General features: G+C 42.7%; 1 protein-coding gene across 2 annotated transcripts in view; it reads left to right on the forward strand.

The window, feature by feature from the left end:
• Positions 1-14,948, forward strand: part of GTF2F2 (general transcription factor IIF subunit 2) — a 117,437-nt gene that overhangs the window by 79,427 nt on the left and 23,062 nt on the right. For both annotated transcript variants that reach the window (XM_084844957.1, XM_084844958.1), the window contains 2 exons: positions 7,707-7,806; positions 10,639-10,782. In XM_084844957.1, coding sequence (XP_084701083.1) covers positions 7,707-7,806; positions 10,639-10,782 — 244 coding nt within the window. The remainder of the gene's footprint in view (positions 1-7,706; positions 7,807-10,638; positions 10,783-14,948) is intronic.

The raw sequence follows: 14,948 nt of genomic DNA on the forward strand, positions 1-14,948 counted from the left end.
GGAATATATTTATCTCAGACTGTTTTCACACATGAAGGAATCATTCTAGAACATAGGCCTATACTACACATTATGTTGTATCTCCATGGTGAGTTTTCTGCCTCCTGACTATGAAGTATAGCAGTGGTCTTCATGCTGATGGGGGGGGGCATAATGTACAAGCTCCCCAACTCCTGTGCTATGTCTGTGAACCAGTTCACACATAACAGTGGCAAATTGTGGGTTAATCAACCTACAATCAGCTGTGGTGCATGCCACCACCCTTCTGCTTATGTAACCTTGTATTGGCCCAATGAGAGGTTGCAGCGTGACGTCTGAACCCGGACACTATGGGTTAATTGTAGATTAAACACCCCACAGTTAACCCATGATTTGTTCTTCTGTTAACTGTGGGTTGTTTAATCCACAATTAATACATAGTGTCTGGGTTCAGACATCACGGAGCAACTTCTGATTGGGCTGATCAGGAGGTTTACATATGCAAAATGGCGGTAGCATGCACCCCAGCCACTCGTGGGTTAAATAATCTACAATTTGCTGCCATTACATGCAAAAACAACCTAATTGACTGCAAGTGTGAGTGGGGAAGTATGAGTGTGGAAGCACTATTTATTTAAACCATGGCTTTTGCCGTACCCAGGGACCTGATTCATATGTAACAGTAACCCATGGTTTAATTAACCCATGAGTTGTTGTGTTACCCAGAGTTAATCCATGATTTGGCTGCCAGACAGTTGAGCAAACCATGAGTTGTTTTTTTCAATTCCTGGGTTGTTTGGTTCCCTCCCCTTTCACCCCCCTCTGTCCCACATGCCTTTGCGGGACTGTAGTACTGGCATGTAGAGCAGCTGTTTGTTTGTTTGTTTTTACCACTTTTGCCTGCCACCTCTGTAGCCTGATGAAACAACTCATGAACAACCTACAGTTCTGGGTTTGCATGTAACAACAACTCATGATTTGAATGAACCACACTGTTTATAACCCAACAACAAACTGTGGGTTTTCTTTGTGTGTTGTTCATGGTTAACAACCCATAGTTAGCCCATAATTATGGGTTGGCACATAATGACGACCCTCACTTCAATAAACTATCGTTAATTAAATTTGTAGCCACCTGGGCCTTAGCCAGCAGATTGAAGAGGGACATACAGTCAATTTGAAGCCATTTCTGGGGCTTGCGGAAGGGGATCTGTCATGGGGCAGGAGTGACATACGTGCAGAAATTCGCTTGAGGAATTTTTTTTATTTTTCTCCACTTCGGCAGAAAGTCCGTTGTGTAGGCGGTATGACCAGTCTTGATGCTGGGCTAGTGCACTTGGTGTGGGGTGGACTGGGGTCAGGGACTTGTGAAGGGTTTGCACAAAGCAGCATTTCTGTGCTGGTGAGCTAATTTGGAAGTGTATTAAGTGTACTTCTGAAACCATTTACACCTTCTGCATAGATGTGGTTATAGTTTTGGTGGTTAGAGAGGAGCAGAAAGTATGAGAAAGGCAGCATAGCCCTTTACTGGCTCCAGGATGCTGCATATATAATTTCAGTAGAAATTTCTGAAAAAGTGAGAGTATCGTACTTCGTTCATGCACAAAAAATCTTTCCACAAAAAAGCATTGTTGGATCCTCCAGACTTTGGAACACAGCTTAGCTGAGAAACATGGGTTTAAATGAGCTACTTCATTCCAGCATGCTGTTTGGGAAAGAGCAGTGGATGGGGGTACCCCCCCCCCACTGCATAAGTCTTTCAGTACAAGAGTTGGCTCTTTGTCATTATTGCATGATGAAAGAAAGGGATGGAGTTGCCAGTGTTCACTTAAACATCCTCGAGAACAAAAATCCATCTTTAGCTTTGAGAGAACAAAAACATTAAGAACATTCTCATACATAGTGATATTGAATAAAAAGATGATAGATCTAAATCTTGGGTCTTGCCAGGAGCAGTATCCTCATGGGGATATTTTCGTTCTGACCGGGTACATGTTGCAATCAGACTAAAGTATAATCTCCTTTTCCATTAGATAGCAAAGGTGCATTTAGTATATTGAGTTAAATAGTTTGCTGTCTATATTAACACATCTTTAATGCTAGAAGTGTCTGTGCATAATACATATGAAAGAATTCAAGACTTAAGGGAGATGTATAAATGGTGTGCAGTATGCAGAGAAGTACAAGCAGGATTAGGTGTTACAAGCGGGGGAGAAGAATTACCTCCAAGAAATGCAATCCTGTGCTGCTTTTTCAGTAAATTCTGCAAAGTATATTGTAGTTGTTGTTCAGTCATTAAGTCGTGTCCGACTCTTCGTGACCCCATGGACCATAGCACACCAGGCCTTCCTGTCCTCCGCTCTCTCCCAGAGTGTGCTCAAATTCATATTCATTGCATCGGTGATGCTATCTAGCCATCTCATCCTCTGCTGTCCCCTTCTCCTTTTGCCTTCAATCTTTCCCAGCATCAGGATCTTTTCCAGTGAGTTTTCTCTTCGCATTAGGTGGCCAAAATATTTGAGCTTCAGCTTCAGTATCTGTCCTTCCAATGAGCACTCAGGGTTGATTTCCTTTAGGATGGACTGATTTGACCTCCTTGCAGTCCAGGGGACTCGTAAGAGTCTTCTCCAGCACCACAGTTGGAAAGCATCAATTCCTTGGCGCTCAGCCTTCCTTATAGTCCAGCTCTCACAGCTATACATTACTACTGGGAAAACCATAGCTTTGATTATGCGGATCTTTGTTGGCAAGGTGATGTCTCTGCTTCTTACTATGCTGTCTAGGTTTGCCATAGCTTTCCTCCCAAGGAGCAAGCGTCTTTTAATTTCATGGCTACAGTCACCGTCTGCGGTGATCTTGGAGCCCAAGAAAGTAAAATCTGTCACTGCTTCCATTTCTTCCCCTTCTATATGCCAGGAAGTGATGGGGCCAGATGCTATGATCTTCGTTTTTTTAATGTTGATTTTCAAACCAGCTTTTGCACTCTCCTCTTTCACCCTCAACAAGAGGCTGTTTAGATCCTCTTCACTTTCTGCCATTAGGGTGGTATCGACTGCGTATCTGAGGTTGTTGATAATTCTCCCGGCAATCTTAATTCCGACCTGTGATTCATCCAACCCCGCGTTTCTCATGATGTACTCTGCATATAAGTTAAATAAGCAGGGCGACAATATGCAACCTGGTCGTACTCCATTCCCAATTTGGAACCACTCGGTAGTTCCATGTCTGGTTCTTACTGTTGCTTCTTGACCCTTGTACAGGTTTCTCAGGAGACAGGTAAGGTAGTGTGGTACTCCCATCACTTTAAGAATTTGCCACAGTTTGTTGTGATCCACACAATCAAAGGCTTTAGCGTAGTCAATGAAGCAGAAATAGACGTTTTTCTGGAATTCTCTTGCTTTCTTCATGATCCAGCGAATGTTGGCGATTTGATCTCTAGTTCCTCTGCCTCTTCGAAACCCAGCTTGTACTTCCGGTAGTTCTTGGTTCACATACTGCTGAAGCCTAGCTTGTAGGATTTTGAGCATAACCTTGCTGGCATGTGAAATGAGCGCAATTGTACAGTAGTTTGAACACTCTTTGGCATTGCCCTTCTTTGGAATTGGAATGTAAACTGACCTTTTCCAGTCTTGTGGCCACTGTTGAGTGTTCCAAATTTGATAGCATATTGAGTGCAGCACTTTAACAGCATCATCTTTCAGGATTTGAAATAGCTCAGCTGGAATACTGTCATCTCTGCTAGCTTTGTTGTTAGTAATGCTTCCTAAGGCCCACTTGACTTCACTCTCTAGGATGTCTGGCTCAAGTTCAGTCACTGCACTCTCATGGCTATCAGGGACATTCAGATCTTTCCTGTATAGTTCTTCTGTGTATTCTTTCCACCTCTTCTTAATCTCATCTGCTTCTGTTAGGTCCCTGCCTTCTTTGTCCTTGATCATGCCCGTCTTTGCACAAAACGTTCCCTTGAGATCTCCAGTTTTCTTGAAAAGATCTCTAGTCTTTCCCATTCTGTTGTTTTCCTCGATTTCTTTGCATTGTTCATTTAAGAAGGCCTTCTTGTCTCTCCTTGCTATTCTCTGGAAATCTCCATTCAGTTGGATATATCTTCCCCTTTCTCCCTTGCTTTTCGTTTCCCTTCTTTTCTCAGCTACTTGTAAAGCCTCATCAGACAGCCACTTTGCTTTCTTGCATTTCTTTTTCTTTGTGGTGGATTGAGTTGCTGCCTCCTGAACAACGTTACGGACCTGCGTCCATAGTTCTTCAGGCACTCTGTCTATCAGGTCTAATCCCTTAAATCTATTTGTCACCTCCACTGTATATTCATAAGGGATATGATTTAGGTCATACCTGAATGGTTTAGTGGTTTTCCCTACGTTCTTCAGTTTAAGCTGAAATTTTGCAAGAAGCAGCTCATGATCTGAGCCACAGTCAGCTCCAGGTCTTGTTTTTACTGACTGTATAGAGCTTCTCCATCTCTGGCTGCAAAGTACATAATCAATCTGATTTCAGTATTGACCATCTGGTGATGTCCATGTGTAGAGTCGCCTCTTGTGCTGTTGGAAAAGAGTGTTTGCTATGATCAGTGTGTTCTCTTGGCAAAACTCTATTAGCCTTTGTCCTGCTTCATTTTGTACACCAAGGCCATGCTTGCCTGTTATCCCGGTGATTTCTTGACTTCCTCCTTTAGCATTCCAATCCCCTATGATGAAGAGGACATCTTTTTTGGTGTTAGTTCTAGAAGGTATTGTAGGTCTTCATAGAACCGATCAACCTCAGCTTCTTCGGCCTCATTGGTTGTGACATAGACTTGAATTACTGTGATGCTGAATGGTTTGCCTTGGATTCGTACTGAGATCATTCTGTCGTTTTTGAGATTGTACCCCGGTACTGCTTTTCCCACCCTTTTATTGACTATGAGTGCTTCTCCATTTCTTCTAAGGGATTCTTGCCCACAGTAGTAGATATGATAGTCGCCTGAATTAAATTCACCCATGCTTGTCCATTTTAGTTCACTGATTCCCAAGATGTTGATGTTCAATCTTGCCATCTCATGTTTGACCACCTCCAGCTTACCTTGATTCATTGATCTGACATTCTAGGTTCCTAAACAATATTGTTCTTTACAGCATCGGATTTCTTTTCACCACCAGACACATCCACAGCTGAGTGTCCTGTCGGCTTTGGCCCAGCCGCTTCACTCTTTCTGGCGCTACTTGGAAATACCCTCTGCTCTTCCCCAGTAGTATATTCGACACCTTCCGACCTGAGGGTCTCATCTTCCGGCGTCATCTCTTTTAGCCTTGTGATATGTTCCATGGGGTTTTCTTGGCAAGAATACTGGAGTGGGTTGCCATGTCCTTCTCCAGTGGACCACATTTTGTCAGAACTCTCCGCCATGACCTTTCCATCTTGGGTGGCCCTGCACGGCATAGCTTATGGCTTCACTGAGTTACGCAAGCCCCTTCGCCACAACAAGGCAGTGATCCATGAAGGGGGCAAAGTATATACACTTGCATACATTTACTTGTGTCCACTTTTGATGCATGTTCTTCTGAAATATTTAAGAATATTTCTTAAATAACCACATATTTGTTCCAGTCATAAGAGCAGCCATGCTGGATCAGACCAAAGTCCATCTAGTCCAGGATTTGGTTCACACAGTGGCCAACCAGCTGCTTGTGAGAAACCCACAAGTAGGACATGAGTGCAATAGTACCCTCCTTGGTCATGTTCCCCACCAACTGGTGTACATAGGCATATTGCCTCTGATACTAGAGGTAGCATATAGCCATCAGGAATAGTAGCCATAGATAGGCTTATTCTCCATGAATTTGTCTTATCCTCCTTTAAAGCCATCCAAATTGCTGGACATTAATACATTTTGTGGTAGAGAATTCCATAGTTTCATTAAGTGCTGTGTGAAGTAGTACTTCCTTTTCTCTGTCCTGAATCTCCCACCAATCAGCTTCATGGGATGACCTCAGGTTCTAGTATTACATGAGAGGGGAAAAATGTCTCCCTATCCACTTTCTCTGCACCATGCATAATTTTGTATACCTCTATCATGTCTTTCCTTACTTGCCCCTTTTTCTAAGTTCCAGTTGTTGTAACCTTTTCTCATAATTGAGTTGCTCCAGACCCTTGATCATTTTAGTTGCCGTTTTCTGCACTTTTTCCAACTGTACAGTATCTCTTTTTAGGTGTGGCTACCAGAATTGTACATAGTATTCCAAGTGTGATGATACAATAGATTTGTATAAGGGCAGTATGATTCTGGCACTTTTATTTTCAGTGCCTTTCCTAATTATGCCTAGCATGGAATTTGCCTTTTTCACAGCAGCCACACACTGGGTTGACCTTTTTATCGAGCTGTCCACCACAACCCCAAGACCCCTTCTTGGACAGTCACTCCTAGCTCTGATCCCATCAGTGCATACATGAAGTTGGGATTTTTTGCCCCAGCATGCATCACTTTACACTCGCTTACATTGGACTGCATTTGCTGTTTGATGCCCATTCTCCCAGTCTGGAGATATCCTTTTGGAGCTCCTCACAATCCCTTTTTTATTTAGCCACCATAAATAGTTTGGTGTCATCAGCAAACTTGGCCACCTCACTGCTGACTTCTAATTACAGATCATTTGGGGCATAACTTGAAAGGTTATGCCCAAAGCTCCCTTTTTAATCTCTGAGACTGCAACAGTCACCCACTACCTGCACATTTTCAAACCTTGATTATAAACATGAACACCTTGATTTCTTAAACTGAATTTTAAATTCTAGGGAACACAAATTCTGTGCTAGAAGATATGCAGTGCAGGAAAGGGAGTGCAGGTCTCTGCTGTGATTGGTCCTACCCTACCTCTTGCCACAGGGGAACGGAATGAGCCTTAGTTTTCCCCACAGCTAACATTCCAATTGAAACATCCATGCTGCTAGGTGGTTGTTTTTTTTCAGAGAACCAAATAGGAATGTGACAGAGGGATAACAAACAAACAAAACTCTCCACTTCCTCCACACTATCCATAACTTTATAGAGCTCTCATGTATCCCCCTCCTTTCAGTCCATTTTTAAAATAAAACTAAAATGTCCAATATGTGTTTGCCTTTCCTCACAGAAAACATGCTCCAACCCCTTGGTCATTTTGTTTACTTTTTTCTGCACCCTTTGCAGCTTTGTTGTTGTTGTTCAGTCCTGTCCGACTCTTCGTGACCCCATGAACCATAGCATGCCAGGCCTTCCTGTCCTGCGCTCTCTCCCGAAGTGTGCTCAAGTCCATATTCATTGCATCGGTGATGCTATCTAGCCATCTCATCCTCTGCCGTCCCCTTCTCCTTTTGCCCTCAGTCTTTCCCAGCATCAGGGTCTTTTCCAGAGAGTTTTCTCTTCACATTAGGTGGCCAAAATAATTGAGCTTCAGCTTCAGTATCTGTCCTTCCAATGAGCACTCAGGGTCGATTTCCTTTAGGATTGACTGATTTGACCTCCTTGCAGTCCAGGGGACTCGTAAGAGTCTTCTCCAGCACCACAGTTCAAAAGCATTGATTCTTCGGCGCTCAGCCTTCCTTATAGTCCAGCTCTCACAGCCATACGTTGCTACTGGGAAAACCATAGCTTTATCATACCCTTTTTTAGGTGGGACAACCAGAACTGTGCATAGTATTCCAAATGTGACTGTACCTATTATGAGCATGTGATCCTCTTACTGATTTTTGCTCTTTCTCAGGCTGCAGATAGAAGAATCTTCGAAACCTGTAAGCTGGACAATGCAGCTGGATAAAGCTGTAACCACAAACTACAAACCTGTGGCTAACCATCAGTATAACGTGAGTTGCTTGTAATACCTGCCCTTATTGAGGTTCTTCAAGTAATACTAGAAGTCTGCAATAAACTAACTGGCTGGTTAGTTCAACTTGAGATATTAAATTCATCACCCGTGTGTGTGCAGTGAGTCATTACATCTGGAATCCTATACATACCTACCAGGTAGTAAATTGCATTGAACTTAGTGGGGCTTTTTTCTGAGTAGACATAGGATTGTGCTGTAAGTTTTCCATATTATAAAACAATATAATATAATCTGTATATACTGTTATTTTTAAAGCTCCAAATCCTGTGCACACCCTCTTTGGTATTTTTGCTCTTTTGTTATTGTTATTAGAAAAGGTTCGAATGACACTACTATTAGCAAATACCTTGAGGCACTTTAAGGGGGAAATGTATTGGAAACAATACAGGAAAATTTAAGCACTTTAAGCCCCACACATTTCAGTGTGAGAGTTAAGCAGATACTTATATTTTTCCCATTGGAACTCCACTGAAGTCAACAGGACTCAGGTTTGAGGAGACATCTGTAGGATTGTTCTGTTAAGTGTTTGCCTGGATCATGCCTCACATGCACTGAAAGAGCATGTTCCATGCATGCCTTAAAGTGGCAGTTGGGAACCAACCACAGCACTGTATTTAACTAGATATCTATTCCATCAAGGGAAAAAAACTAGGTTATTTAGTTTGTTATTAAAATATTTTGTTATTTTTACTTATAAAAATATTTTGTTCATGAAAATAGTTATATCCCTTATGTTCCACCCAAAGAGGGTCCTCAGAGCAGCTTTCAATCAATCTAATAGCACAATTAAACAATATTGAAACAATAAATGAGTAAACAGTAATTCAGTAACAGCAGTGCAAAATAGCAGAAACTAGAGAAACAGCAGGACAAATAAAAACATTGCGCATTACCATGAGATAAGTGTCCTGCCATCTGAATGTCCTCAAAGGAGGTAGAGAGACCTCCTGAGACTGTGAATTCAATACTCACACATAATGCATCACTTCGTAAAGTGGTCATGGCTTTGGCAATCTCCAGCAGAAGGGTTGTTACAACACTGAGGGGCAGCTCCCAAAGAACCCTTTTCTGTGCATCCTTGCAGTCTTACCTAAGAAGGTGTCCCTGGTTGATCTTGGAGACCATGATGGCACATGGGATACAGGCAGTATCTCAGAGCTGGGGTACAGTAGTGGCTGAGAGACTGTCCTACAAATAAAGAAGACCTGAGTTTAAATCTCACCTCTGTCAGGAGCTCAGTAGATGGACATATGCAAATAGCAAGTATAAGCCTTAGCACCCCATCCACAAAATGGGGATAATAATATTGGTATACCTTTAAACTCTTGAAAGTGTAAATGCTACATTTTAGATATTTTGGGACTTGATCTGTTATACATCATAACTAACACCTTGAATGCAAGCCCAAAAGGCCATGGGGAGCCAGTGTAAACTCTCTGCCACTGGTTCAGTGTGTTTCCAATGATTACTCATTAAATGGTAGGTTGCAACATTCTGCACCATCTGAAGCTTCCAACCCAACATCAAGTAGACCCCCATGCAGAGCACATTACAGTAGCTGCAGAGTATGAATATGAATGGGGGTTGCTGTTTGGGCTGTCTTATAGGATAGAGTTGATAGAAAGCACCCAGCCAGGCAATTCTGGCTCATTTGGGAGCATCCAAAGGCTGTGGAAGAGGCTGAACTCAATCACTGGTTAGAGAAAATTTTGGGGACTCCCAAATCTGTAGGCCTGATGAACATTATTTTTTCAGGCTTGTCTGGATTCTTTTCATTTCACCCTCATATAACAACCAAGCAGTGCAAGACACTGGGAAAGTATCAGACCAGAGGACCTGAATAAGAGACAGAGAGAGGAGAAAGTTGAGTTTCAATATATTGATAGTGTCAGACTCCATGTCTCTGTATGTAAGCAATTGAATGGTAGGAATACGATTGATTGATTGATTGATTGATTTAAAAAGTTCCATCTCCCACAATTAGTTGACTAGCAGATTTTCTAAAAGAAGTTAATTGTTTTTCATACAACTACTTACAAAAAACCATGGTCGACAGGCACCATTATATAAGAGGCATTCTTCCTTTTCTCCTTCACAGGACATAATACCTCTTCTGTGATGGTACCTGCTGCGACATGAGCATATATCATCTAAAAACAGAGAGGGGTTTTTTTTCAGAATGATTTTTTTATTCATATGTGGATTTGATTGATCAATTAATTAAAGTTCACATGATCCATTGATTTCAGTGAAAGCCCTAACCTCTAGACTGGTGCCTGGAGGATGGTCAGGAAATAGAACTTGGTTTTGGCTTTCACTGAACCTCAAATGCTTGGAAGTTGGGAGTGTGAAAATGAGAATTGCGCACTTTCTGGTGTTGCTTGTTGTAGCAAGGCCTCTTCTGTGTACGTGGCAGGTCCTTTGCTCCGCATTCTGTGATGAGCATCTTGTGCTTTGGCAAGTCTCAGAAAGCAGACACTTGATCAGAGATTTTTAGGAATGTATTGAGATAATTGCCACTTCTTTAAAAAAAATTACCTCATGGAACTAAAAACACGTTAAAATTAGTTTGTGGCAAGAACCATCACATAAATAGGTTGAAATACTTTGTGGGATAAACTACACGGTTTGATGAGAAATAGATATACTTTGGTTTATTCTCAATATGTCTCAACTCAGAACTTTCTTGCTCACGCCATAATAAAGCCAATTCCGGGGCATTTCCCTCTTCTTGCTGCTGCAAATTAACATGGTGGTTTCCTGGAGTGTGTTGGAAACAGTTTTTAAATTTTGTTATTTGAAACAACAGATTGAGTATGAAAAGAAGAAAAAAGAAGATGGAAAAAGGGCTCGGGCTGAAAAGCAGCAAGTGTTGGACATGCTTTTTTCAGCTTTTGAAAAACATCAGTATTACAACATTAAAGACTTAGTGGACATAACTAAACAGCCAGTGGTAAGTATTTATTAAAAAAAACTTTCTAAAGTTACACAGTTCGTCACTAATAAATATACTACTTTCTAAAAACAACCTTCAATGTTTAGAATAGATTGTCAGGAGCACCCTAGCTGCCTCTTGCAGTCCCCTCCAATAGCCAACTCAGGACACAGACGACGAGGATTCTTTCCAAGGCTTTATTCCTTTATGACTTTATGACTCTTACAGATACTAATCACTAGCGACTAAGCAAAGAACTGCACTGGGGATAGATAGCAGAGTAGCCTAAGCTCCAGGTAAGGCAGTTGGTCCCCATTTGAAGGAGAACCGCAGGAAGACTCTGAACTTATGGGCTATGGAGAGATCCTCCCTCTTTCCCTTGGGTCCTCGGGACGCGACCGTAGTTTTAGTGCCAAACGAGCGGAGCGCCTCCTTTCGGCACCCTCCATCTGTCGTCGCTCCTTGCGTCTGCGCCGAGTGTCCAGCAAGCCCCCCTCCAGCGCTCCCTCACTGCCAGGGTCACTATCTATCCCAGGAATGCTGGCAGGAGGAATCTCTGCCAGCTGCTGTGCTTGTGAGAGATGAGCGAGCTCCTCTCCCACAGATTGCTGTTCTTCCTCAAAATCAGAACTGCTCTGGGGCTCTATTGGCTCAGTTTCCACCCTGACATAGATTTCCTCAAAACATGGCTTTTAAATGAACTTTGCAGTGGACAAATTAAAACTGGCACATACAATTTAAAAATGTCATAATAGGTACTGACATCCCACATAAGTTCAAAAATAATCAGAGCTGCATAGATAGGTTACTCTTTGTTGGACCACCTGGTTGGTGCATAAACATCAAATTCTGGCACCTAACAAGGAAATTCTTCATTCATTATGGGCTTAGTGAGAAAACAAAATTGAGATATATAAATGTGGGAACAGTGGAAGGGGGTTGACTATATGGTGCTGAATCAGTAATAATCCCTGTGTCCCCCTTATAGATCCAGATTTTACGCCTTTTAGAATCAGTGGCAAAGACAACAGTAATCTTTATCTGGAAATCTGTCTAGGGAATAGAGCTCCAGGGCACATATCGAGCTCCCGAATCTGGGATGCATTGTTTATGTCAGTGGAGCGAACCAATAAGTGTACGTATTTTACATGCTTGGATTGGCCCCCTTTGCTGAAATAAGAACTCAAGCAGAGTGAGAATTCTGGACTGTGTTGCTTTTTCAGACTGCAAGTTGATATTTGTATTTATATTTATTTAATGTGAAAACCTCCCTGTTCCCTAGTAAATTAGAATATCAGAGAAGGGGTTATGATAAAGCAGAGGTCCCCACCACAGTACACTCAGGGTGCCATGGTGCCCGCAGGGACCTCCAACGGCACCCAAGAAGCTCTCCATACCATTCCCCTTCAAAAAAAAAAAATTAAATAAAAACTTTGAAAATGTTAGGGCACCAGGTTCTCCTTCATGTTCCTGAACCTGCTGCAATTCTGCTGTTGGTGACCAGGCAGAGAAGGAAAGAGTTGCTTCCTCATCCCGCCCAGTCTTCTTCTACCCACACAGGCCTTTTCCCTTTGTTGTCTCTCCCTGCACTCCCAGTCTCTAACCTTTCTATTGCTCTCCCTCAACCCCTTTCCTTGCTATTTCTCTCCCTTCCCCAGACTTCTTCTTTTTCTCCCTTTCTCGCCTCTAGCCTTGCTCTTCGCCCTTCATTCCCACCCTTTAGCCTCATGAGTTCTCTTCCCCCTCTCTTTAGCTCAGTGTTTCTCCTCCTACCCTCTAGCCTTGCTCTTTCTGTACCCCTTTGCCTTTCCCCCTCCCTTGAAGCCTCTAGCTTCACTATTTCTCTCCCCACCACCTCTTTAGCTCATTTTTGATTAGCCAGGCCCCCATGGTGGCCATTATGTAACTAGCCACATCCTCCATGGGAGCCATTTTGTGGTGGTGCCCACAGCAGTCCCTCAAATTCCCAGATGTACCCATAAGCCCAAAAAGGTTTGGGACCCCTGTACTAAAGTGTTCTCTACAGTATGCTAATCTGCTATATGAAGGTTTTTATGTGGGAACATGTGGGAAATTCTCCTGCCTCGTCCTGCATAATATTTAGATGGGAAGCCCAATGCATGCAAGAACACAGAAGTGTGCACCAGAGTGTAGATAGAATTCTGGATTAGGATGGATGATCATAGAATCATAGAATAGTAGGGTTGGAAGGGGCCTATAAGGCCATCGAGTCTAACCCCCTGCTCAGTGCAGGAATCCAAGTCAGAGCATCCCTGACAGATGGCTGTCCAGCCTCGTCTTGAATGCCTCCAGTGTGGGAGAGCCCATCACCTCCCTAGGTAATTGGTTCCATTGTCGTATTGCTCTAACAGTCAGGAAGTTTTTCCTGATGTTCAGCCGGAATCTGGCTTCCTGTCACTTGAGCCCATTACTCCGTGTCCTGCACTCTGGGAGGATCGAGAAGAGATGCTGGCCTTCCTCTCTGTGCAACCTTTCAAGTACTTGAAGAGCGCTATCATATCTCCCCTCAGTCTTCTCTTCTCAAGGCTAAACATGCCCAGTTCTTTCAGTCTCTCTTCATAGGGCTTTGTTTCCAGTCCGTTGATCATCTTTGTTGCCCTCCTCTGAACCCTCTCCAGTTTGTCTGCATCCTTCTTCAAGTGTGGTGCCCAGAACTGGACACAGTACTCCAGATGAGGCCTAACCAGTGCTGAGTAGAGGGGAACGAGTACTTCCCGGGATTTGGAAGCTATGCTTCTATTAACGCAGCCCAAAATGTCATTGGCCTTTTTTGCAGCCACATCACATTGTTGGCTCATATTCAGCTTGTGATCAACAACAATGTGAGCTATATCTGCCTCTTAACAATGGTACAGCAGCTCTTCTGCATGCTCAAGTGCTTCATGAGTACAGGGGCTCTCCTCTTCTCTTCCATGAGTGAGGGATTGCTCCATATACTGCAGACCTCAATTATGCCCTTTACCTCTATTTAATTCCAGTCAGGTCTCATTTTTTTTATCAGATCTACATAAGGCAGAGAACAGATAGGACAAACCCAGAATGATCAAAATTACCCACCCCCATCAGCTCTTTTATTTGCTTATTTTATTTATTTATTCATGGTTTCAAACCTTTGCGGTGCATTTTAGTCCAGCTTTAAAGCCTTTGCAGAGACAATTGCTGTTTAAGCAAATGCTCCTAGTGCTTTGTAGGTTCAGCAATTGAAGCCTGAAAAACTTGGTGACATGGCAGATTTATGATAGAATGTAGAGATGTTTCTAATCATGGCAAGTACCAAGAGTAAAATAAACTTTTTTATTATTACCTGACCCAAACCTTCATGGAATGAACAGATCAAATGTTTAAATATATTTGCCGTAGTCTCTAGTGGAAATGGCAGGAGCAAAGCCTTGCTGTTGGATAAAAAAGACAAGCATGCACGTGCACAAATGAGCACAAGCCCTCTGCTGGTAAAGGTCTGGCCTAGCCCAGCCCTTTTGCACGAGATGAGTGAGATAACATGATTCAAGACCATGATGAAGGAGGATCTGGTGACCAAGCAAGTTCCATTCGTCAGATGTCACTGGCATTTCTGAAAACAAACTTCGATAGCCTTGAGTCTGGGAACCTCTTTTTTCCATAAGTGAAAGCTGAAAATTTTGGAGCATGAAAATGTATATTCTTCACAATTTAAAAGTGAATGAACGCAATAGTTCATCATTACAAAGTTATGTATAAGCTGCCTTGCAGTAATGGTACAGAAGTGCGGTTTCTGCAGGTAATAATTCTTGCCTAATAGTGATATTGCATTTAAAAGTAGGTATGCAGTGTTTGCAAGGGCGGATTTCCCCAACTATTGTTTCACTGGGTAGTTCAAATTAAAGCATTTTTTAGCCCAGAAGCACAGCAAAGCACATCTAATTCTGGCTTAGGGTCCAGGGCTATTGCTCATTATAGTGTCCCATTCAAAGTTATCACAGACTGAGTTCACATGACACGCTAACCCATAATGGTTTATTTTTTGGAGCTACCCATGATGGATTATTGTGTCGTCTGTGGGATGTCCCCCAGCCCCCCCATGGCATACCAGCCATGGCTCCTTCCACGTCCTGGTGAGACTGAGAATGAAGCATGTTATCATTCTGAATGTCAGCTGGATGTGAGCTGTTCTTTTGTATTGGGGA

The sequence above is a fragment of the Heloderma suspectum genome, chromosome 3 (assembly GCF_057233095.1).
Source record: "Heloderma suspectum isolate Gila_16-S chromosome 3, 16-S_ref, whole genome shotgun sequence".
Classification (NCBI taxonomy): Eukaryota; Metazoa; Chordata; class Lepidosauria; order Squamata; family Helodermatidae; genus Heloderma; species Heloderma suspectum.